At 36.4% G+C, this 26,484-nt stretch overlaps 1 protein-coding gene across 1 annotated transcript in view; it reads left to right on the forward strand.

Annotated features, from left to right (window-relative positions):
* The window catches only part of NCBP1 (nuclear cap binding protein subunit 1), a gene marked incomplete at its 3' end in the record, with an annotated part of 34,943 nt that extends 9,048 nt beyond the window's left edge, over positions 1 to 25,895 (forward strand). Inside the window, exons 5-18 of the mRNA XM_008054055.1 lie at positions 1,432 to 1,539; positions 1,881 to 2,002; positions 4,389 to 4,458; positions 4,901 to 5,116; positions 8,214 to 8,311; positions 9,112 to 9,175; positions 10,936 to 11,046; positions 17,593 to 17,657; positions 18,943 to 19,005; positions 19,606 to 19,680; positions 21,553 to 21,656; positions 23,753 to 23,875; positions 24,898 to 25,000; positions 25,802 to 25,895. Coding sequence (XP_008052246.1) covers positions 1,432 to 1,539; positions 1,881 to 2,002; positions 4,389 to 4,458; positions 4,901 to 5,116; positions 8,214 to 8,311; positions 9,112 to 9,175; positions 10,936 to 11,046; positions 17,593 to 17,657; positions 18,943 to 19,005; positions 19,606 to 19,680; positions 21,553 to 21,656; positions 23,753 to 23,875; positions 24,898 to 25,000; positions 25,802 to 25,895 — 1,416 coding nt within the window. The remainder of the gene's footprint in view (positions 1 to 1,431; positions 1,540 to 1,880; positions 2,003 to 4,388; positions 4,459 to 4,900; positions 5,117 to 8,213; positions 8,312 to 9,111; positions 9,176 to 10,935; positions 11,047 to 17,592; positions 17,658 to 18,942; positions 19,006 to 19,605; positions 19,681 to 21,552; positions 21,657 to 23,752; positions 23,876 to 24,897; positions 25,001 to 25,801) is intronic.
* Between the last annotated feature and the right edge of the window lie 589 nt (positions 25,896 to 26,484).

Below are 26,484 nucleotides of genomic sequence, written 5' to 3' on the forward strand. Positions count from 1 at the left end.
AACTCAAACAGTGGGCACTATGGACTGGGAACCCATCTAAAAACCTGAGTGTTCATTTTTGTCTTCCCTTTGCTCTCTTATGTAAGCTTCCCCAAGACCTGTTGATTTTTTCCTCTTAAATTTCTCTCATATCTTTCATTTTCCTGATTCCAGGGCTTATAGCATAGTTCATACCTTCTTCCTCATGTCCTTAACAGACTCCTTAACTGATATTTTTGGATTCTCTGCCTTTCACTTTGTGTTTTACAGTGGCACCAGAGTGATCTTTATATAACTAGGCTCTGCTTATGTTGGTTACTGGCTAAAAACCTTAGTTCCTTCCCATTGTCTGCAGTAGGTGGTCTTAAAAGCCTGGTATACAAGATGATTACTTGGGTTGCAGAAAGTAAATATTTGAACTTACTTTTCTTAAATGAAAATGAAATTAAGCCTTACTAATACTTAATACATAGATTGATAGAGATCCATTTTATACTATAAATAAATATGTATATGTGTTGCAGGTATGTGATCAAATTATTTTATACTGCATACACAATCAAAAAAGTTTGGACAACTATGAGGCTATAGGATTAAAGTCTAGACTCTTTAACCTGGCCCTTTATGGTTGCCCAATCTGTTTCTCTATTATTGGCTCCCATATACCTCCCAGCCATATCAAAATTACTTCAGGTCCCTGAACACACTGTGTTTTTTAACATTTCTGCCTAGAATACCCTCTTTCCTCAGCACCTGAGGAGTGCTTTGCTCATCTTTTATGACCTAGCCTAGTTGGTGTCTCCTTTATGATACTTTTCCCTTCTTCCTTTAGCACTGTTTCAGCACTTTTATTTACCTTTTAGTATTGGAGTCATCCCTTGGTGTTGAGATTGTCCTTGTTCCATTAGAATATGCGTCTGTGACACAATGGGCACCCAATAAATGTCTATTCTGTAATTTCCAGTATTATAGTTCAGTGAAGATTATTCACAGCCAAACAAAAAAAGGAGATTATAGGTTGAAGTACCTAGAATATCTTACAGTCTGGGTTCTTATTGTAGTAGAGCATGGAAACGTATAAACTCACAGATTGCTGTCCTTTATACAGTCTTGACAACCACTCAACTCTGCCTTTGTAGCACAAAAGCAAACATAGATGATATGTAACCGAGTGAACCTAGCTGTTCCAATAAAAGTTTATTTATGGATGCAGAAATTTGAATTTCTTGTAGTTTGTATGTGTCATAAAGTATCTTTTGATTTTTTTTCAAGCATTTAAAAATGTAGAAACCATTCTTAGATCACAGAGTTTGCAAAAAACAGGCAGTGAGCTAGATTAAGCCTTTGGGCTGTAGTTTTTCAGACCCATAATTTAAACCATACAAGATTGCTTCTTTTGTAATTATTATGAAGGACATTTAGGTTAATAGCAGAAATTGTTTGCCCTAACAGGTACGTTTTTTATCTGATCTTGTGAATTGTCATGTGATTGCTGCCCCATCAATGGTTGCTATGTTTGAAAATTTTGTAAGTGTAACTCAGGAAGAAGATGTGCCTCAGGTAAGAGAACCCCTTATTCTGAATCCTGTCCATATAGTGTTAGGAGTCTTGCATTGGTAACTCTTTAGCAATTAAACAAAACAGCAAGTTATCACCCTATAAATTCTTAATATGTGAAAGTTAAGTTGACTGGCATAGTCATAGGTTCTCATGATATCTATATATTAATTATTCTGTCCGGTAAGATTAGGACTAATATATCTAGTTCTCTGAAGGAGCCAGATGTCTTATTTTAAGTCCTGTTAAATAGCTTCCATAGGATTTCATTCAAGAATAAATAAAATATGAATGAAAATGAATTAGTACATATTTTTAAACTTACCTTTTTAAAAATCCTTTAGGTGCGACGAGATTGGTATGTGTATGCATTTCTGTCATCTTTGCCCTGGGTTGGAAAGGAGTTATACGAAAAGAAAGATGCAGAGATGGACCGCATCTTTGCCAACACTGAAAGCTATCTTAAGTAAGGGCACAGCTCATGGTACTCTTTATTGTTTAGGTAAAGGTTGCAGATATAATAAGTGTGTTATAGTCTATCTGTTAGTGATACCATTTGAGTTTCTAAAAAATGAGCCATAGAGTTCCTGAAGGTGTTCTAGGTAATGCCATTATCCTACTGTTGTAACTTACTGAGACCTCAAAATAATCAAATATATTCACTTACTTCACCAGTGCAAAGGAGAGTTAGTAACATAGCTTCTTTTAAGCTGTTTATATACAAGACTTAAAATACCCTAATAATTAGTTTCTCAAGTATTAGTGGGAATAAGAATTACCTGTGGTACTTAAAATGCTTGGACCCCAAGCCCCAGGCCTAGTGAATTATACTCTTTGGGAGAGAGGTTTGGATATCTATATTATTGATATATTCCATAGGTGGAGAATCACTGCTGTAGCACATACAAAATATATTTCATGTAAATGAATTCTAAAAAAGCCCTTAAATCAGTGGTCCTTAACCTCCACCTAACCTGTACTTCTTAAGTAATATGACATATTTCGATTAAAATACTTCCTTATCTTCCCATTTCCCACCTCTCCCTAGCCAGTGTAAAAGCTCAGTTTATATTGTTAGATATAGTACTAATAATAGGCCTTGTTAGTAAATATATGCTAAATTATCCAGCAACGTGGTAATAGTTATGTGTCCCTTAAATTTTGCAGATTTTGTTACTTCATGTTCTGTCTGTCAATAGGTACTTCTTTGGATAACTGTTAATATCTACTTATTTGGTTATAAATTAAGTTAAACGATGTCTAAAGATAAGATTATTTTATGCGTGTGTGTGTGTGTGTACTTTTTCTTTTTTATGCAAATAATCTAAAACACGTACTCTTTTTTATTTGCATTTTTTCTTATTATAACTTGGATTTGCTGCATAAAAATAAATGACTCTACCTCATTCTTTTTTTTTTTTTTGAGTTGGAGTCTCACTGTCACCCAGACTGGAGTGCAGTGGCCACTCCCAGCCACCGCAACCTCGACCTGCTGGGCTCCGGCGCTCCATCCGCCTCAGCCTTCCAAGTAGCTGGAACTACAGGCACGCGCTACCACGCCCGGCTAATTTTTGAGTTATTGTAGAGATGAGGTCTCACCAAGTTGGCCAGGCGGGTCTCGAATCCGCAGGCTCAGGCAATCCACTCACCTCAGCCTCCCAAAGGTGTGGGATTACAGGCTGAGTCACCGAGCCCGGCTTCTACCTCATTCTTTTTAACAGTTGTATGGTATTCCACTGTTTTTAACAAGTCTCATGTTGTTGGATATTTAAGTTATTTTCAGTCTTTTGCTGTTGTAAACAGTGTTTCAGTGAATGTCTTTGTATATATGTCTTTGTGTACATGTACAAACATATTTATGGAGGATGTAAATTCCTAGAATTTACAACCTATCATTGCTAGATTGCAGGTTCCAAAAATTTTAATTTTGATAGATTTAGTCAGATTGCCCTTCAGAGAAATTATACTCTTCCAAAAAGATAATACCAATTAACCTCTTTGCCAATGGTATTTGAGACTGAATTTTTACCTACATCTTGGAGATACACAGTATAGTGTATTATTTATTAACCCTTTGTACTTGGAAACATCTCACAGATCACCTACCAACAACTTGACCACACTTTTTTACGAAAGAGTTAAAAATGAATCACTTCATATTAAATAGTATAGCGTTGGAACCAATTATTTTATTGTAATGAGATTTGGCTTATAATGGAATTTTGGACATTGAGGAACTTATTTATGACAAAGAATCAAAATTTTATATCTTATATTTTTCTAATGTGTGAAACAGTCATCGACATGGCATTGTAGGTTCACTGATACATGTTGTGCAGTAGTAATTTGTTTGACATCTTTCACGTGGTGTTTTTCTATTTGAGCAGTCTCATTTTCTTCCTCCCTCATTAATAATATGTAATTTATTGTCCATTCTGTTGCTCAAAAGTGATGTGGGAGGACATACCTGTGATTTCTGAAAATCACTTCTCAACTGATCAATCAGAAGCTTGACAAATTTCAAATGGGACATAGGTTTTTCATTGTTTTTGAATGGAAAACTTCAAGGAAACATACATTTTTGAAAAATTTGCACTTGCACTTTTGTCCTGTATAATCACCAGCAATCTCTTTATTTCTCCTGAGAGGGCACATCGAAGTGGTTTGCTAGATTTATGTTGTCCCCTCAGAGGGGATATCTGAGTACAAAGGGCTAAAACAGTTGGTATCTGTTGATCCAATGAGTAAAAATGTTATTCATTACTTTAATTTGCGTTTAACAATTATAAAAGTGACTAAGCATCTTTCATGTTTTTAAAAGCCTAAATGTAGATTTTCATTTTTGTGTTTAGAAGACGTCAAAAGACTCACGTGCCCATGTTACAGGTATGGACTGCTGATAAACCACATCCACAAGAAGAGGTAAATTTTCATTCTCTTGTGATATACATGTAGTTAGCTCTTGAGTAGCTTCTTAAGTCTGTAACATACTCAAACCATTCCATTTGTACATCTTACCTAGATTTCACATTTCATATCTGGTATGCAGCTCAGTTCTAAGAATGTAGTGGATTTTTAATAAATGATAGGGCAAGAGAATGGAAACATTCTCTTGTTATGGGATTCCAGCTATCACAGAGTTGCATTTTCAGTTTAAATACTCAATTTGAAAAATGTAAAAGCAAACAGTTTCAAACAGACTTTGTAAAATAAGTAATTAAAATAAAAACAAAAATTTAGTGCCATTTTGTACCATTTTAATTGCAAATTAGATTACTTATATATCCTGTACTTTAGAAGACAGTAATTTTTTTTTTGTCTAGTGCTAAAATGTATTAATTCTTACAAATTATTCTGTCTTTAGTATTTAGATTGCCTGTGGGCCCAGATTCAGAAATTGAAAAAGGATCGCTGGCAGGAACGGCATATCCTAAGACCTTATCTTGCCTTTGACAGCATCCTGTGTGAAGCACTGCAGCACAATCTGCCTCCTTTTACACCACCTCCTCACACTGAAGATTCAGTGTACCCGATGCCAAGGGTCATCTTTAGAATGTTCGATTACACAGATGATCCTGAGGTATGCAAGCAACTAAAAGTTCCCAGTTAGGGCCTGTATTGCATTGTATCTGTTGTTTAGTTCTGCTTGAATTATGCCTGTGATACATTTTACTTATTTTATCTGAGAAGGTCACTGGCAATGAAGTTAACTTTTAGCAGCAAGGAATATCACCTCATTATGCAAGAAACCATATTTGGCATGTGACAGTAGATCAGAGAGACACACACAGTGTGTAGGTTAAGAGAATTGGATTGAGAGCTAGACTAGTTTGTGTTTTAATCTTGGTTTAGCCAAATAGTAGCTTCGTGATCTTGGGTGAGTTATCTTTCTGTGCCTTCGTTTCCTAAAGGAATAATAATAGCGTTTATTGCATAATATTATGAAGGATTAAATTATTAACACATGTAAAATGCATAGAACATGTGTCTGACACATGACGAATGTACAATTTTAGCTACTATTATTAATAAGGTCATTTTTCAATAAAAATACCTAGCTTTAGAGGTTATGCATCCCTCCTTAGATAACATAGCTTATCAGAAGTTATTATTCATATTATGTGATTACTTAAAAACAAATATTAAAAAGTATTTTTAGTTAAAAAACCCCAAAGATTAGTATGAGCTGACTTTATTGTTTTTAAATATATATATATCTTTATTACAAAGTTAAATTGCTGGCAGCCATTATACTTTAACAATTAATAAAGAAAATGTATAATTTTGATATTAATATTTGGTCTAAAAATTTAAATTTTAACTATACTTTAATTATGTTGTATCTCTGTACTTGTATTATTATCTTTCAGCCAGTCAGCAAGCACAGTGATTAACTAGATTGGGTTTGTTTTGGTTTTTTTTTTTTTATTTATTGTAGAAAGGAGGTCTCACCAAATTGCCCAGGTGGGTCTTGAACCCGTGGGCTCAGGCAGTCCACTCACTTCGGCCTCCCGAAGTGCTGGGATTACAGACTGAGCCACCAAGCCCGACCTAGATTGGTTCTAAGTAGAAACTTGCCTGGCTAAAGTACCATGCCTTTTGCTTAGTATATTTCATTCAACGTGGAGCAGTGTTCCTCATCATCAGGACACTTGAACTTGGGGGTAAATAATTTTTCCTTGTGACAAACTGCCCTATATATTTTAAGATGTTCTATCCTCTAGATGCCAGTAGCACTCCCCATGCCTCAGTTGTAACAACCAAAAATGTCTACAGAGATTACTAAATGTTCCCATATGTGGGAAATTGCCCCCAGTTGAGAATTTCTGACATAAAAACCAGTATTATCACCTAAGGTCATATTTGAGTTTCTTTCTCCTATCTTCTCTGTCCTTTGGTAAAGTGCTTATGACCATTGTGAAGTTAGTATATATGTGATCTATTTCACAGTAAAAAGTTCTCAGATAATCAGTTGTATATACAAAATAATCAACTTTCTGCCTGCTTTATTGTATTCCATAAATTATAAAATACTTCTTAATCAAAATTATATAATGGTTTACTTAGGTATAGCTAACTGAAAATGTTACTTTGCATTTGAGACTGCTTAAGTCTTTGTGATTAGGTATTTATTTGTGCAAGGGAAGCTAGAGTGGGACCTCAAAATTTGTCTTCTGTATTTATATTTAATTGGTGTTACTGCTATAATGTGCCTGTTTATCCTTTGTCAGAAGAGTATATGTAAATATATAAAACATTGACTAACCTCAAAATGAAAAGGATTTGATATGTTGTGGGTTTTTTGGTTTTGTCGTCATTGTTGTTCTGGTCTTTAAGAAATGCCGGGCACAGTGGCTCAAACCTGTAATCCCAGTAATTTGGGAGGTCGAGGCAAGAGGATTGCCTGAGCCCAGGGGTTCGAGACCAGCCTGGGAAACTTGGTGAGACCTTGTCTCTACAATAAATTTGAAAAATTAGCCAGGCATGGTAGTGCACACCTGTAGTTCTGGCTATTTGGAAGACTGAAGCGGAAAGACTGCCTGAGCCCAGCAGGTCAGGGGTGGCCATGAGTGTGCCACTGCACTCCAGCCTGGGCGACAGAGTGAGACTCCAAAACTCAAGAAAAAAAAAAGAAAGAAATGTTCATTTAAAATATTTAGAAGTTATAAAGAAATTTATTAACTTTTCCTTAAACGATATGAGGAGTAACCTCCCCAAAATACAATTTATTTATAAAAAGTTGTATATTGACTTTTGCATGTTTAAACTCAGTCACTTTCAAAGTACTCTCCATTTGATATGGTATACCCATTGAGACACTTTTTCCACCGCTCAAAACAGTTTTTGAGCTTGTCGATTTTGATGCCTTTTAGTGCTCCTGCTGTTTTTTGTTCCACCTCTTTCACATCAGCAAAACATTTCTGTATCAGGACATTTTTCCTCTGGAGAAACAACAAAAAAGTTGGCTGGGGAGAGATCTGGTGAATAGGGAGGGTGGAGCACAGAGTTCATGCCATTTTGACCACTCAGCGTGGTGTGGGCAGGTGTGTTCATAAATCACCCATCATTAAATGGGCCAAGCACGTAGAAGAATCTCCAAAAAAGATTCACTGAAGCTGAATGCAGCTTATCACAACAACACTAGCTAGTATACTGACACTAGTTGGTTCCTCGAACACTCACCTAACAGGGAGAAGCCTGTACTACAAGGGACCTGCCCGCCAAGAAACAATTTTGGTTTTTTTCTTGGGTCCCCCTCGTATATTATGGGCACCTTTCAATGCATACAGAATTTTATGTCTGTGTGGTATTTAATAGAATTTTCTCTCTCCATGTTTGTTAATGGAAATAATCCACTAATGGTTTTAAAAATAAACATAAGGTTTATAATATACACAATGACTTAGTTTTATTTAAGAACTGGTGTGTAAAATAGGCAATGGAATATGGTATCAGATATAGTAGAAGAAACACTGCAGCTGACACTCTAATTTTGTTGTAGGTAAAAGTGAACACGACAATGAAATATGCTAAAATACAGAACTTTACACTTTGGAACTTTTATCCCCACCATTTATTATGTGCTTGAAACTTAAAACCTCTCAAATATTTGTGGCATAAGTGAAAGATTTCTGTTTTTTAGGGCTGTATGTGTATACGTTTGGTTTTCTCTCCAGGGTCCTGTTATGCCAGGGAGTCATTCAGTGGAAAGATTTGTAATAGAAGAGAATCTTCATTGCATCATTAAGTCCCACTGGAAAGAAAGGAAGACTTGGTAAGATTCTTTTCATGGTACTTTTAGAAAGGAGAAAAAGCAGCAATTTTGATGTTTCAGTAAGAGCAAAATGTATGTTAAGGATGTAAGAAAATCTTATTCTCCTGATTTCCAGTCTTGCTAAAAACAATCTCTAAAAACATTTGCTTTCCTTTCTTGGAGGTCTTTTATCCTCAAACAGTACTTTTCTGGGTGCTGTATAGCAATGTACATGTGATGCATAGGTTTTTTTTGTGGATATTTGGCATATGCTCTGGAGAACTTGAATGGCAGACTGTTTTTGATTTGGATGTTATGAGACTAAATGAATACCAATGGTTTTGCTCTTTTTTCTAGCATTTAGACACCCAAGCTCTGGAAGAGTTTGTTTTTAATAAAATTTTCTGTTTTTAATAAAATTTTCTTAGACCTTGGAAAGTAAGTGTGTGTGTGTGTGTGTGTGTGTGTGTGTGTAAGAGAATATAGAATTTTGGGAGTGGTCCTACCCTATTACAACTTTTTTAAGTTAGTATTTCTGAATATGCTTCCTTAGTGTTACTACTTGGACTCCTTTTGAGCTTTAAGAAATTTTAGATTCATTAAATATTCTACTTGTGGTAGACAAAATAATTTATGCCATAGTTAATGAAGTTAAATGAAATCTAGAACATTTCAGAAAAGATATAAGGAAAGAAAATCAGAAAATCAAAATTTCAGGAAAGATACAAGGGAAGGAGGAAACACACTGCTTTGAAACTGCTTATTTGATATTTTTCATGTATTGTTATATACTTAATAAACTTAAATTACACTTTTTATAGTGCTGCACAGCTAGTGAGCTATCCAGGGAAGAACAAGATCCCCTTGAACTACCACATAGTTGAGGTATGCATTCCACATGGAGCTTGTTTCTAAGTTTCAGAATCTTTCTTTTGACTTTAAAGTATTATCTACCCTTGGCTTATTTTTTTTTTTTCTTGCTGCTTGTCAGGCACTGAAAACTAACAGAGGAGCGAGGAAATTGCTGTCAGTTTTGGTGCTCTGTTAGCCATGTTAGTAAAGAAAAAAAAGGAGGTTGAGACCACTAGTCAAATGGAATTTTGAATTGCCTATAAATTATTGCTATAGTTGTTATTGGATAGTTGTCATGGATAATGTAAGTTACTTGTAGCTCTGTCAATGCAGTGTCCACTTAACAGAGGTATAAGTGGCTTAAATACATTAAGATGTTGTATTACTTTAGGCAGAAATGTACCTTTAACTGTGCTCATCTGGCTTCTTATTACTAGCATATACCTGGTTAGTATTTCCTGAATCTTCAGTTACTCTTAGAATTCTAAAAGGCCAAGCAATTTAGAAATAGGAAGAATAGAAATGTTTTTTACTCCATATTAACATATACAAAAGTTTGTTAGTTTACCAGTACAGTTGAACCTTGTAGAGATTTATGTCCTGAAAAACAGTGTTTTCATGTGACACACATGAGTCAAACTGTTAACTGCATTATTTCCTTGTGTTAAAGCAGGATTCCCCAGCCCTCGGGCCACAGACTGGTACTGGTCCGTGGCCTGTTAGGAACTGGGCCGCACAACAGGAGGTGAGCGGCAGGCAAGCGGAGCTCTGCCTCTTGTCAGATCAGTGGCAGCATTAGATTCTCATAGGAGTGCAGACCCTATTGTGAACTGATCATGCTAGGAATCTAGGTTGTACACTTCTTATGAGAATCTAATACCTGTTGATTATTCTCCTCTCCCAACCCCCATCCATGGAAAAATTGTCTTCCACAAAACCAGTCCCTGATGCGGGAAAGGCTGGGAACTGCTATGTTAAAGTATTCATGAAAGAAAGAACATGGTTTTGATATATTATTTAAGATTGACATTTTATTAATACTGTGCTTTAGTGTTTTTTCAATACTTCTTTAGAGCATTGTATATGTCATATCTTTATGAAACTTGAGAGTATACTTGATGTGAATTGGCTTATTGACATGTCAGTTGAAATGCAAAATATGTCACTTTTTAAAATCTGCACAATACATAGAAGTTTATTAGACTGAATTATAGGAGTGTGAGAAATAGGATATGAATAAAGAATGCAGACTAAACTTTAGAATTCTAAGTAGGTGGTCCACCAATTGTACTGGGAGGGTAGAAAGCAAAAATATCTGACCAAGAAGCACAGGAGAGAAGTCTTAGACTGTCAAAAAGATTTGGCGTCTTTCAAGTAACAGTGTGGAACAACTTAACTATCTTGTTTCCCATCCGCAGATCAAATAAAGGTTCTTTATAAAGAGTGAAACTCTAATGGATTTGTTGAACCCCTCAGAAAACTGTACCTGTCTGAGTAAAGTTTAACACTTCCAAAGTTGGAATTTAATTGCATAGTTCTCTGGGAAGAGTGTACGTTATTAGTCTTGTATATTTTTATTCGATTGTGTTATAAAGAGAAGAAATTGTCATTGCAGTATTCAGTTTTAGTTTTTTGTGTTTGAAAGAGTATAATTTTAGAGATTAAAAAATAATTATTTTTCATTGTGAATGTGATGGAGTTAGAATTTAGGTTTAGAATGTTAAGTTCTTTCTAATAGTAGAAGTGCAGAGATAGCAGTTGAATTGAGTTTTGACTCATTGATTCTTTTGTAGGTGATCTTCGCAGAGCTGTTTCAGCTTCCAGCACCCCCTCACATTGATGTGATGTACACAACACTTCTCATTGAACTGTGCAAACTTCAGCCTGGCTCTCTACCCCAAGTTGTATCCTTTCCTGTGTGTGTTTTTTTTTTTTTTTTTACTCCCTTTGGCCATGAAATGTTTTTGCTTGTGGGTTTCAATTTTGTGGTTAAAAAAATACATAGCTTTTGAAGTGTGTATATGTTACATATTTGTACTTGTATGTCTATAAATATTGATGTATCTATAAATAAGTAGATATATACTTCACTATTTGGGTCAAGAAGCTTAAGAAAATACGATGAAAGAAGCAATTGAAAATTGGCATTTTCAATTTTTAAAATTTTTTTTATTTTAAAGATGCGGGGTACAATTCAGAAGACATTTTCAGTTTTTAAGGGAAAAAAGAGTTTTTAATGTTTCTGAACTAAGATACTATCTTTCTTCTCTAGGCGGTTGTTTATTTGCCTGGCCTAGGATAGATAGTCCCTTGTAAACTTAATATTCTGTCACCAATATAAAAATAAATGACCATCTGTCACCAGTTTGAAAGTACTAAAAACATAATTGTCTCAATTTCTCTTCTATTTCCCTAAGCTTTAGGTTTTAGGGAGAGTGATTCTGATTTGCTTTGTTTTGATGGTGTAATATATCCTTTAAGTAAGAGTGATGAGTGACATGCACATTATAAAATTAGCACATAGCACCCTCCCATGTTATGAAGCTCCTGTTGTCTTCCTCCCCAGTAGCCTCCCTCTTTTCTCGCCCTTACACTGACTATTCTGACATATGATAATCGTTCACTTGCTTTTTTAAAGTGTAGTCTTCTACAAACATGAAAAGAATGTGTACTTTATTATTTTGGGGTTCAAGTTTCCCTGTAAGTTTATTAGATCAGGACCATTAATTGTATTTACGTTATTTACTATCTTGAACTGATTTTTTTCTTGTCTGCTACTGCTTTGAGTTACTGAGAGAAATACATTATTCTGCTGTAATTGTGGATTTGCTCATTTCTCTTTATAGTTCTATCAGTTTTGCTTGGTATGTTTTGAGTTATTAGTTACATACAGGTTGAGAATTGTTTTACCTTTTTGGCGGAGTGAACCTCTTTTTTATTTTTTTAAAGCAGGATTTATTGAGAGGACCGAAAAGCTCCCAGAGTGGGAGGGGACCCAAAACAGTTACCCAAAGTGAACCTCTTATCACTCTAAAGTGATTATCATGTGTAGCTTTTGCCTTAAAAAGTCTGTTTCCTCAAATATTAATACAGCTTCACGAGCTTTCTTTTAGTTAAAAATAATCTCTTTTTTCTACTCTCTTTTGACCTTTTTTTGTCTCTTTATTTGTTGTGTGTCTTATAAAAAGCATATAGCTAAGCTTTTTTTTCCCCCCCCCCGAGTTGGAGTCTTACTCTGTCTCCCAGACTGGAGTGCAGTGGCTTCTCCTGACTACTGCAGCCTTGACTGGCTGGGCTTTGGCGGTCCTTCCGCCTCAGCCTTCCAAGTAGCTGGAACTACAGGCACGTGCTACCACGACCGGCTAATTTTTTTTATTTATTTATTGTAGAGATGAGGTCTCGCCAAGTTGCCCAGTCAGGTCTGGAACCCACGGGCTCAGGCAGTCCACTCACCTCAGCCTCCCAAAGCACTGGGATTACAGGTTCAGCCACTGAACCCGGCTGTTAAACTTTTTTTTAATAAAGTGTTTTGTTTTTATCTTTTTTTTGAGTTGGAGTCTCACTTCTGTTGCACAGGCTGAAGTTCAGTGGACGCTCACAGCCACTGCAGCCTTGACCTGCTGGGCTCAGGTGATCCTTCTGCCTCAGCCTTCCAAGTACTTGGAACTACAAGTGTGCACTAGGACACCTGGCTAATTTCTGTAGAGATGAGGTCTCACCGGGTTGCTCAGGCAACTCGTTAACCTGTGGGCTCAGGCAGTCCTTTTACCTTGGCCTCCCAAAGTGCTGAGATTATAGGTATGAGCCCACCTGCCCGACCTATAGCTGAACTTTTATCCAGTGTCACAGTTTTCTTCTAATTGTGCCCTATTTGTCATTCCTGTTTTATTATTTTGTCTCGTTTGGCTATTGTGTCTTTTCTATTATGTAAGGTTTTTATTTCATTTGTTTCTTCCCAACTAGCTTACAAGTCTATACCTAGTTTCTAATTCTTTAACATGCATGCTTGTACACCTTAAATTAATTTCTGGACTTTTCTCTCAGAGGATAGATCAGAAGACACTTTGATTTTATTTTTTCCTCCTGATTCATATGCTAGTATTGTGAAGTTTAACTTTATCTTAATATTTGGAGCTTAAAGGGAAAAAGTTTAGCATACAATAATGTTCATTTAGATGTGACCACATATCTGCTGCTTTCAGGGATTTTCATTTCTTTTTGTGTATCCTAAATGTTTTGTCTACAGTTAATATATCCTTTATAGAAGTTCTGCTGCTGGTGGACTTTCTAGATAGTTGTTTTGGAAAAGGTTTTTGCTTTTATTTTTTCATTTTTGAAAGATGATTTTGGTTTTCAGAGAGAGAGTAACAGATTTACCCAAAACAGATTTCTTCCATGTTTTGCCAAAGCTTTGATACCCGTTTTCATTTGACTATATCTAACAAAATAATGTCTGATTAAATGTAGTATAATATTTCTTTAAATATAATGTCTAGAATTTAATGATCCTTGAATCTACTGACCACTAGAAGGCTAAGGGGGAAGAAGGATGGTCTGAGCCCAGCAGGTCGAGGCTGCAGTGACTATGAGCATGCCACTGCATTCCAACCTGGGCAACAGAGTGAGACTCCAAATCAAAAAAAAAAAAAAAAGAAAATATCTTTATGTATTGAAGATGTTTCCTTGATGGCTATGCTTTATGTTAAAGTACAGTGAAGATTTTCTCATCAATTTTGGGATTTTAATTAATTTGCTTTAGGGCTTTTTAAATGAAATTTTTGTTATATTAAGACAAAGCAATGTGTTGCCTAAAGTGAGACAAATTGCTTTTAAATTTATTAAAAATTTGTAACAGTGATTATAAAGATAGTGAATAGAGGTAAATCTCTATTAAGTCCTATAGCAAAAACAAATTTCAAAATCAGTTGCAAAGATCTCTAGTAAAATTTTTTAAAACTTTAAATTGACCATCCTTTTAATCAGTGCAGAAAAAGCATTTGACAGAACTCACCATCCGTTCATGATAAAACCTCCCAGCAAACTAGGAATAGAAAGGAACTGCCTCATCCTAATAAAGGACATCTGTGAAAAACCTGTAACTGACAGCATATTTAATAATGGTATTAAATTAACCTGCCATTGTAGTGCACTGTTTTAGCTAATACAGTCAGACATGGAATGGAGACAGAAAGCATCAAAATTGGAAAAGAATAAATAAATTTATTTTTATTTGCAGACGTGATCATCTGTGTAGAAAATGTTAAGTAATCAACAATAAAGGTAATAGAACTAAGTTTGTAGGATACACACATACTCTGTCTCACACAAGAATACCTTGGAGATGCTGTGGGTTCAGTTTCAGACCATAACAGTAAAGAATATTGCTGTAAAACGAGTCACAAATTTTTTGGTTTCCCAGTGTATATACAAGTTATATTTACACTATACTGTGGACTATTAAGTGTGCAATAGCATTATGCCTAAAAAATTAGACATACTTTGATTTAAAAATACTTTATTCCTGAAAAATGCTACTGATCATCTGAGCCTTCAGTGAATAATAATCTTTTTGCTGGTAGAGGGTTTTGCCTTCATGTTGATGGCTACTGACTGCAGGGTGGTGGCTGCTGAAAGTTGGAGTTGCTGTGGCAACTAACAATGAGACATCAGTGAAATTTGCCACACTGATTGATGCTTTCCTTTACCAAAGATTTCTCTGTAGCATGTGATACTGTTTGATAGCATTTTACCCACAGTAGAGCTTCTTTCAAAATTGGGGTCTGTTCAGACCCTGCTACTGCAAGATGTTCATGTAAACTGTGCTATAAACAGATTTGCTCTCACCTAGGCTTTCTTTTTATATTTATGGAGCTCAGACAGAATAATTTAATTTGACATAATTCTTAAGGACCCAAGAATTTTCAGAATGGTAAATGAAAATTGGCTTCAACTTTGGAAGTCACCACTGCATTTGTCTCTAACAAGAGAGTCAGGCTGACCTTTGAAGCTTTGAAATCAGGCCTCAACTTTTCCTTTCTGGCTATGAAAGTCATAGATGGCCTCTTCTTCAACAAGAAGACTGTTTCACCTTCATTGAAAATCTGTTGATGAAGGTTGTAGCCACCTTCATCAGTGATCTTCTGGATACCTGGCTGTAACTTCTGTGTCAGCACTTGCTGCTTCACCTTGCACTTTTATGTTATGGAGGCTGTTCCTTTCCTTAAACCTCATGAACCAACACCTTTCTTTTGCAGCTTCCTCAGCTGTCTCAGCCTTCACAGAATTGAGGAGAGTTAGGGCCTTGCTGTAGATTAGGCTTTGGCTTAAGAAAATGTTACAACTGGTTGATCTTCTATCTAGAACCTCCAAACTTTTTCCATATCAGCAATAAACTGATTAGCTTCCTTTTCATTTGTGTATTCGCTGGAATAGCACTTCTAATTTAGTAACTTTTCCCTTACATTCACAACTTGGCTAACTCGCTGGAACCACAGGCGTGTGCCACCATATCTGGCTAATTTTTGTGATTTATTGTAGAGATGGGGTCTCACCAAGTTTCCCAGGATGATCTCGAAACCCTGGGCTCAGGCAGTTCTCTCACCTCAGCCTTCCAAAGTGCTGTGATTACAAGCAGGAGTTACCATGCCCAGCTTGCTTTCACTCTTTCTTGGCTTTCAGCATGTCTTCCTCACTAAGCTTATTCGTTTCTAACTTTTGATTTAAAGAGAGAGACATATGACTCTTCTTTTCTTTTGAATGCTTAGAGGTCATTGTCGGGTTATTAATAGCATGTGCTCACTTTGTATCTCTGTGAATATTGTTGTGTCTCAGGGAATAGGGAGACCTGAGGAGTGGGAGAGACTGGGGACTACTGGCTGGTAGAGCAGTCTCATCATATTTATTTATTAAGCTCACTGTCATATAGGCATGGTTTGTGGCACCCCACAACAATGACAATAATAACATCAGAGATCACTGATCACAGGTTACAACAATAAATATAGTAATAATGTTTGCAATATTGTAAGATTTACCAAACTATGACACAGAGACACAAAGTGAGCACCTGCTATTGGAAAGATGGTACCAGTAACTTGTGAAAAGCTTTTTCGGCCAGGCTCGGTGGCTCAGCCTGTAATTCCAGCACTTTAGGAGGCCAAGGTGAGTGGATTGCCTAAGCCCACGGGTTCGAGACCCACCTGGGCGACTTGGTGAGCTCTCATCTCTACAATAAATTAAAAATTAGCCGGGCATGGTAGCGCGTACCTGTAGTTCCAGCTACTTGGAAGACTGAGGTGGAAGGATCACCAGAGCCCAGCAGGTCAAGGCTGCGGTGGCCGGGAGCGTGCCACTGCACTACAAACTGGGTGACAGAGAGACTCCAACTCAAAAAAAAAAAAAGCTTTTTCTTCAAAAGACTCTTAGTAAAATGACAGACAAGCTGCATACTGGGCGAAAGCATTTGCAAAGCATAGCAACCATAACAGGACTTGTAACTAGAACATATGTATAAGAACATACATACCTTAGTAACAAAAGGTCAGACTACCCAATAAGTAAGTGGTAAAAGATTTAATGGATAGTGTCAGGAGAGATGTGTAGATGGCCAATAAGCACATGGTACAATGCTTAACAGGATTAGCCATTAGGGAACTACAAGTTAAAATCACAATGAGATACCACTAACACACTGGAATAGCTGAAATGACAAAATATTGACAAGCATGTGAGTAACTAACTAACTCATACACTCCTGTAGTAGACTTAAAATATAATCACTTTGTAGGTACAGTTGGGCATTTTTAAAAGTTAAGTATACAGCTATACTATCTAGCCATTCCACTTCTAGGTATTTACCCAAGAGAATCGAAAGCATACATTTCCACAAAAACTTGGGCATTGATGATCATAGAACCTTTATTTGTAATAACCCCAAACTGGGAATAATCGAATTGTCCATCAGCATATGAATGGGTAACACATTTTGTTACATCATTACAATGGAATACTACTCAGCAATAAAAAGGAACAAGTTTTTGATGAAAGCAACATCATGAATGAATTGAGAATAATTATGTTGAATGAAAGATGCCAAGCAAACAAAAATTTATACTGTACTGATTTCATTTGCATAAAATTCTAAAAAATGCAAAATCTAGTGAAAGCAAAACAGGAGGGAGAGAAGGGAGAATGAATTACAATAGGCCAGGGAAAATTTTGGAGGTGGTGAAAGTAGTCATTATCGTGATTTCACCTGTGTTTACATGTCAAGTTTGTTGTACTTTGATACTACAAAACTATAAAAATTTTTCAAAAAAATATAAATTATGTGAAAAGTTGCTCAATGTTATTAGTCATTGTAATGACTTATAGGAAATGTCTTGTTTTTGTTTCTTCTGTTATTACTTATTTTGGAAGAGGGTACACTTTCCTTATCCTGAAATTCACAGCTTGCACAGGCAACTGAAATGTTATACATGCGTTTGGACACAATGAATACTACATGCGTAGACAGGTATAGTAATTGCCTTATTTCTGTACTGAGTGTTAGCACCTTTTGCGTCCTGTACTTTACAAAATAATTTGGTTGAGACACTTGAATTTTTAAGAATTTCCACATTGAGTTTTCTCTCTTGCCTCCCCAAAATAGCCATTGTGTAATAAGACTCATACTTGCTCTAATGTAACATTACATTTTTTAAGCCCATACTTGCTCTAATATAACATTACATTTTTTAAGCCCTGTGGTTAACATTACATTTTTTAAGCACTGTGGTTTTCTTTAATTTCACTCATTGTTTGGTGCTTTGATATAGTTCTACTTTTTCCTTTGTAACTGCATTTGTAAGCTTTTAGAATAAGTTTTGTGCCAATCCCTATGTAGAAGGAAAGCCTAATAGTGTATATTTATTATGTATATAAATCATATATGTTGTCTGTTTATAGATGGTATCTGCCTCTGAAATAATTAGCTTCTGTACAGAAGTCTTTTCAAACCTACAGTCCTTAAGATTTACTTTATACAAAAGACCATATGGAATTTTTATAGTTGTGATAATTGCTTGCTCACTGTTTTCTTTTAGGTGAGGTTTTGCGTGATCATATTTAGCTAGTATTCTTTCTTACCTTTATCAGTTTTCCAAGTCACATCAGGACAGATATTGAACATTTCTTCAATTTCTATGATCTTTCATATCCATTGTTCAAATTCCATCCCTGAAAATTGTCAGTAAGAGCTGTTCTAGCCGGACACAGTGGCTCATGCCTATAATCCCAGCACTTTGGGAGGCAGAGGTGAGAGGATTACCTGAACCCATGGGTTCAAGACCAGCCTGGGCAACTTGGTGAGACCTTGTCTCTACAATAAACAATCAAAAATTAGCCAGGTGTGTTAGTGCACGCCTATAGTTCCGGCTACTTGGAAGACTGAGGCAGAAGGATCGCTAGAGCCCAGTGGGTCGAAGCTGGGGTGGCCGTTCATGTGCTACTGCACTCCAGGCTGGGTGACAGAGCGGAACTCTAACTCAAAAAAAAAAAAAAGTGTTGGAACTGTATCTGCTATTTACCTAAAAAGGGTAAAAGATAGTACTGTTAGGAGTAAGATGGGGACTCTTAAAGAACGAGTTACAGGGTTTGTTTAGAAAAGAGTTGGTAGCAGGAAAAGATACAGCTGCAGGCATTGGGATGTGCTTTTCATTAACTTTATAAAATAGTTTATCCATTTGAAGGATTCTATAAATTTGTGTTGTAAATCACAACCATCATTTCTTTCTGTCCCCATTTCCCCCATCTCTGCATAGGTTTATTAATTGGTTTTCTCATCATCTAAGTAACTTCCAGTTCCGTTGGAGCTGGGAAGACTGGTAAGTTGTTATTATGTTTTATCCTTCTTTTCTTTAATCAAAAACTGTTCATGAGCCACGCTCGGTATCTCAGCCTGAGCCTGTGGGTTCGAGACCCGCCTGGGCAACTTGGCGAGACCTCATCTCTACTATAAATCAAAAAACTAGCCGGGTGTGGTAGCGCGCACCTGTAGTTCCAGCTACTTGGAAGGCTGAGGCAGAAGGCTCGCCGGAGCCCAGCAGGTCAAGGCTATGGTGGCCAGGAGCGGCCACTGCATTCCAGTCTGGACGACAGAGTGAGACTCCAACTCAAAAAAAAAAAAACTGTTCATGTTTAAAACTCAAGGGCAATGCCTTTGGGTCCCCTCCCACTGTGGGAGTTTTTCTGTCCTCAATAAATCCTGCTTTCTTAAAAAAAAAAAAAAAATGAACATAAAAGCAGTCTTTACTGTCTAAAATATTCTTTGATATTTTTTTACTATGTATAAGTGAAATAACAGGTAGAAGGAAACTTTATAGTTAAGTATAAGTAGTAAAAAGTTAATAAAACTTGTAAGTTGTTATAAGTTAACAGTAAGCAGATTATGTGTAAGAACTTACAAAACTACATTTTCTCATTAGGTCAGATTGTCTTAGTCAAGATCCTGAAAGTCCTAAACCAAAGTTTGTAAGAGAAGTTCTAGAAAAATGTATGAGGTAAGTTTTTGTTTTCTCCTTAGGTTAGGTCTCCTAATTTCTGTGGAGGGATATTCTCTCTTTCCTGTACTTGTGATTTGTGTCCAGAACATCATTTTTAAAACTCAAGTACTTATCTGTCTTCCATCTCACTTTTTAATCAAGATTTAGGCTGAAAAAATTAGGCAAGCATGCCATCTGTGTAATGATTTCAAATTTATAGAAAAGTTGCCAATGAGAAGAGTGGTGAGAGGTTAAGGTAGGGAAGTCTGGCAGACATTGGCATGACCAGGTATCAAGAGTACTGTCACCAGTGGTGGGATTCATGTGCCTCTAGATGTGACACACTGACAGCACCAACAACACAAGACCTGAGTCTGCTCATGAGGAAATATCAGAGCAGTCTAAGAAAATAAGGTCTAGACTCTTTAAAACTGATAAAGATACAAAAGACAGAGAAAGAGTAAGTGTTCAAGACTGCAGGAGTCTAAACAGACAACTCAGTGCTACATGTGTTCTTGAATAGGATTCTGAACCAGAAAGAAAAAAAAGGCATTGCTGTGATGGCTGGCAAAGTTTCAGCAACATGTGTAGACTTCTATGGTCGTTGTGTATTGGAGCGGATTTCCTGGTTTGGAGGGCTGTATGTTGGTTATTTAGGAGAGTGGCTTTGTCTGGGGGAATATGTAATGGAGTATAGAAAAATGATGAGCCATCATGTCTGTAGCTTATTCTCAAAGGGAAGACCAATGCAATGGTTGTATAGAGAAAGGGACAAGAGTGAGTTGGAGCCAGCATGATAAAATGTGAACAACTAGGGAATCTAGATGAACAAGATACAGAGTATCATTTTCCCCATTGTTAATGGATTAGTATTTTGTGGAAGGTATTCTGAGGTTACACTCTTATCCTGTTCTTTATCAAATCTCCAGTCTTCACTGAAAATTCCTACTTTTATCAGCTGCCATTAAGGTGATTGCCAAATGATTATTTTTTTTCCATTATTTTTCTATATTAGCCTGCATTCTGCTGTAAAAAAGAACTGTTCTTTCTCACCTTTTATTATTTCTTTATTTATATATCAGTACAGGCTAATGAATTTCTGTTTTGTTAAACTGGTTATAAACTGTGACTTTAAATATTTATTTTGATTCCCAAATTCTGCCTGATATTGTCCACAGGTGGCCCTGGTAAGCCTTTGTCCTTTCTTTTTTTTTCTCTTTTTCATTTTTTTAAAAAATATCCTCCACCATATATTGAGTAGTCTCTTGTTTTCTGGCACAAGATGTACCAGGCTCATCTTATATATTCTTTGTCTCTTCCCTGGAATCATCTGTTTATTCAAAGAGTTCTAGTTCCTAGTAGTAGAGTATGGTATTTAGGGACCAAGATCTGGGCACTTGATATGCTTGTTCCCTTTGGGCTATCATTAGTTCTAAGCTCTCTCAGTGGACACACATTCATATGTACGTTTATAACAGTGTTTATATCCACCTATGTGTTATGGGAGGCATCTCTCCAGTTTCAACCCAGTATCTCAGTCTTTCTAGCCTTCTCTGCCATGATTTGTAAATACCTTCTCAGGCAGTAATAAACTTGCCTTCCATTATCTCAATATTTATGCACATCGTTACTTCCACCCCACCCCGCCATTACCCAACATCCTTGGTCACTGGCTTGTGGGCCCACTAGTCCATAACACGCTGTAAGTCAGTAAGTTTTGAAGTAAGCCATTCTGGTGTGCTGGTTTAGTCAAAAGCCTAACCTTTTTCACTTCTTGGTTGTCAGCTGAGTTCAGGGTATTAGAGATTATAACTTCCCAGGTAAGTTGGGTGTTAGCCAAAGAACAGAACTGAAGAAAGATATTTTCTAAAGCTGTTATTTGTATTGTAGGTTGTCTTACCATCAGCGTATATTAGACATTGTTCCTCCTACCTTCTCTGCTCTGTGTCCTGCAAACCCAACCTGCATTTACAAGTATGGAGATGAAAGTAGCAGTAAGTAATAAGTAAAATGAATCCCTCTATCTTTAAAAAGTAACAGTGCAGGTTTATCTGATCTTGAATCCTGGGCTCAAGCAATACTCCCATCTTAGCCTCACAGACTGTTGGGATCCAGCCAATTATCTAAAGTCGGTTATTTAAGGTGGAGATCTTTCTTTTGGGGGAGTTTGTAATTTCCCTATTTGAAAGGTGGTATATATCACTAACCACTATTGTTTTATTTGTCTTGTCATCATTTTGAAGATTTTGTTGTGATCTAAATAGTTATTACTGACTTACAATTTTTTCTCTTTTGATGCTGTTTACAATGTTATGTCCATGACATTTTAAATATGGTGCTTAGCTTAGCAATTTGAATTTGTTGCCAGAACTTACTAAACTGAAAATGTGTATCTGTCATGATGATGGAGATTACTTGAATTGATTATCATCTTATAAACAGTTTAGGTGTGGTGCTATGAACGTAGGCGCACATAGTCTGTGGCAATGTGCCCCTAGAAGTAAATTCTTAAATATGTCTTTTTTTTTTTTTAACCTTTTGGTCACATTACCTTTGAGATTACATCATGAATCAGAGGAACTAATTTAATATGCTGTTTTGCACTTTGCACAGTATTTATACCTAATGAGGACAAGGTGTTATACATTGATGATCACTGGTAGAGAGTTAGATGTGCAGTTTTTCCAAATTGTGCTTTTTCAGATTTCACTGAATATAGCCCCTCTGTGGAGCTTTCTATCTTGGGTTGTGCAGAGGTTTTTCGCATCTGGGAGCTCTGCTCATTGTTTGCTTTTCATACTGTACCCTTGGTTCCCCACCTATGTCTCTGACTACACCTGTTTTCCCTGAAATAAACTTGGTCCTGATGTCCAGTACATTTTCCATGTTATGTCAACTCTGAGAAATAGGTATGATTATACCAATATTACAGTGAGGAAATAGCTTCCATAAGGTCAAGTCAGAATGAGATTGCTTCTTAGTGATGGAACTTAGATTCCAGTCTAGGTATACTAACTGAGGGGCCATGCTCTTAGCCACTGTGCTTTCTGGGAGATCAAAGGTTCATGTAGCACTTAGAAGTACCAGATTTTGAGTTTTGTCTTGTACTGGCTCAGAAAATTAGAAGGTACAGTCTGCTATCAGAGAGCTCAGACTTTTGTTGAAGACTGAGCATCCTTTTTTCCTGTAGGAATAACATTCAAGGTCTTAGTAACAGATCTTTCAGTCTCCCTAAATGAACCTCTACTTCTGCTAGACCCACACATCTTTTTTGTTTTTTTCATACTCCTTGTTCTTGGCTTTGCCCTTGTGCCATTGCCCCAGTATGGAAAGCCCTTTCTGTCTCCATTCCTGTAACGTGACTGTAACTGATACTCATACAGTTACCTTTTTTTGTTACCTCACATTAAAAGCAGGTTTCCTGTTGCTCTGCTGATGCCTTACATTATATACTAGCACAAGTTTTATACAATGAGTACGCAACCAATGTTAGTCAATAGTAAATACAAGGAGTCACATCACATGAGCATCTCACTTAACAAGGATCCAAGCTTGTGGACTCAGCAAAGAGAAAAGTAAAAAACAAAAACAACAAAAACCCCCAAAACAGCTTATAAGTCGACAGCCTTTGCCTTGTTCAGACTCAAACTTAGTTTTCCATTGTTCCAGGGGAAAGAAGGAGGAAAGGGGGCATTGGCAAAATGAAAGGGAATATGTTAGTAGCCAGCTGTTAAGCCCAGGATAATTGAGGGCATTTTTAAAAGACAGTTGTAACTCTATTTATGTTTCCCCTCGCCACTCATCTTAGGAAGATTAGCACCTCTTGTGTTCTGGATTTCAGTTAGCTAAGTGTCCTTAAGGAAGTGTTGAAATGAGAATTGTCTTTCTTTTTTTAGATGGAAAACTATTAACTTATTAAAGGAAACTTATACTTGTGGTATCTTTATACAAATTAAATGTTGATCTTGTGATAAAAAGAGTATTCTATTTTGAAAGGAAAGATTTTTTTTTTAATGTTTGTCATTTAACTATGTATAAGAATAGTCTTTAAACCTGAACTACCCTTCCCCCACCCCCCTTCTGTGTTTAGATTCTCTTCCTGGACATTCTGTCGCGCTCTGTTTAGCTGTGGCCTTTAAAAGTAAGGCAACCAATGATGAAATCTTCAGCATTCTGAAAGATGTACCAAATCCTAACCAGGATGATGATGACGGTAAGGGAATTAAATATTTCGTGAGTGGAACTATGTATAGGCCAAGTATAAATGTAACCCTGGCAACATGATGCTGCTGATAAAGCAGTATATCTTATTGACTTTTTAGCCTGTCAGTTGTTCTTAGCACCCCAGACATTTTCCCTCTTATATAAAAAGAGATCTTATATTAAAAAAAAAAAAACGCTCTGTGAAGTAGCTTACATTAAGAATATAAATTTCGACTGGGCATGGTGGCTCAGCCTATAATCTCAGCAATTTGGGAGGCCGAGGCAAGAGGATTGCCCAAGCCCGTGGGTTTGAGACCAGCCTGGGCTACATGGTGAGACCTCATCTCTACAATAAATCAAAAATTAGCCGGGTGTGGTAGCGTGTGCCTGTAGTTCTGGCTACTTGGAAGACAGGCGGAAGGATCGCCAGAGCCCAGCAAGTTGATGCTGGGTGGTCATGAGCATGCCACTGTACTCCAGTCTGGGTGACAGACTAAGACTCCTACTCAAAAAAAAAAGAATATAAACTTCATCCTAATGACAAAATAAAATATACTGTTGTTTTATATATTCCCTACTTTCACTATAGATAAGTTCCTGAGTGGAAAGACTTGATGTGTTACAAAATAGGATGTTTTCTTCAAATTAAGCTATTATCATATAATGTTTAACATTTACTGAGCTATATACCATATATTTCCTACCAGAATCCTAGGGTTTTTTTCTGGGCATGGATGGGAAAATTGGCAAAACATAAGTTTATCTGAATCAGTAAATGAATATGGAAAATAAAATGAGAGGCACTTATAAGAATTAAGATTAAGAACCACATATAAAAATTAGGATTATGCTTAATTTTATTTTTGAGTTTTTGAAATCAGTAGTAGTTTTTATTGTTTATTGTTTAAATTACATTGCACAAATGTCTGACAGTGTATGGATGTGAGCATGCTATCTGTTTAGCATTTGAGGTCAGGCACCAAGGAATTTCTTTACTTACATTTTTCTGTCTTGCTGTGAAATGTTTTTCAGATGAAGGATTCAGTTTTAACCCACTGAAAATAGAGATCTTTGTACAGACTCTGCTACATTTGGCAGCCAAGTCATTCAGCCACTCCTTCAGTGCGCTTGCAAAGTAAGTGTCACAAGAGCATGCAGCCTTTCTTGAGAATTTGGAACTTTGCTGGGTGAACATTAGTGTTATAGTAATTTTTACCTAAAATTTTGAATATGAAATCTTAATTGTACTATGTAATTTGATATTGTGGGTTTGGGATTGTGGTAGCTAAAATCCATATCCCATGGCTTTGCTCAGTATGTTTGTACAGTTTTTGCACATGTTCATGGAAAGTGTATTTTTTCATATAGACTTTTAGAGAAACTAGTGAAAATCTAGACTCTTAGGACAGTTATATATACAGTAAGAAGCTCCCACCCTGTTTAAGCATTTTCCCAAAGGAAAGTAAGAAGTGAGAACCAACTACATTGTTGGGAGCCACTTAAAACTTGGCATCTGAAGATCAGAGTCCAGAAGAAGAAAGAGTATATAGATTTTCCTCCAGCCAAGCAGACAAGCTGGACATTGTCAACCCATCTCAGATTCCAAGGCTCCGTATTACTTGCAGGGTTCTCACAAAAAGTGCATTCAGAATATTTCACCATGTTTGAAGATGGTTCCCTAGCCTTTACCTATTAGTTACATATTAAATTGTAGACCTAGGCTTAAAATAGTAAATTGTAAATATCTTAATATTTTGTGACAGCTTCCATATAAACTATGAAACTTTAATCATACCTTTTATATTTTTAGTAGTTAATATTTGGTTATTTTGCATTTGTGCATATATTGCATTAGAAATTGAGTAACATTGAAAAGGCTTTGAAAACATTAAAATGTTTAATGAATAAGTATATGTATCCCCCCCATTATCAAAAGGTTTTATGAAGTCTTCAAAACCCTAGCTGAAAGTGATGAAGGAAAGTTACATGTGCTACGAGTTATGTTTGAGGTCTGGAGGAACCATCCACAGGTAAAAATTATTTAATTAAACATGTTGAGGCTCTTGTCATATAGGCATAAAAATGAAGTAGTTATTACCCTTGTTTTGGTTTGTAAAACATGAAATTTGACTCTGCCTATAGAATGTTTTTTAAATCTATAATTTTTTTTAGTGCTGTGGGAGTAATGATGTTTAATTCATTCTTTTTTTTTTTTTTTTTTTTAAATCAGGATCTCACTTTGTTGTCCAGAGCCTCAGTCGCCTGGGCTCAAGCAGTTCTCCCACTTCAGCCTCCTGAGTAGCTGGGCTACAGACATGTGCCACCACGCCTAACTAATTTTTTTTATTTTTGTGTAGAAACAAGGTCTTGCTATGTTGCCTAGACTGAACTCAAACTCTTGGGGGTCAAACAGTCCTCCTATCTTGGCCTCCCAAAGTACTGGGATTGTAGGCATGAACCATCACACCCAGCCCTTGATTCATGTTTTAAAGAGCAAGTATTATGGTTTATTTTTAATAATACCTCAACACATTTAATTATTATTATTATTTTTTTTTTTTTTGAGTTGGAGTCTCACTCGTTGCCCAGACTGGAGTGCAGTGACCACTCCCGGGCCAC

This window comes from Carlito syrichta, unplaced genomic scaffold (assembly GCF_000164805.1).
Source record: "Carlito syrichta isolate Samal-C Ts95f unplaced genomic scaffold, Tarsius_syrichta-2.0.1 Scaffold288982, whole genome shotgun sequence".
Classification (NCBI taxonomy): Eukaryota; Metazoa; Chordata; class Mammalia; order Primates; family Tarsiidae; genus Carlito; species Carlito syrichta.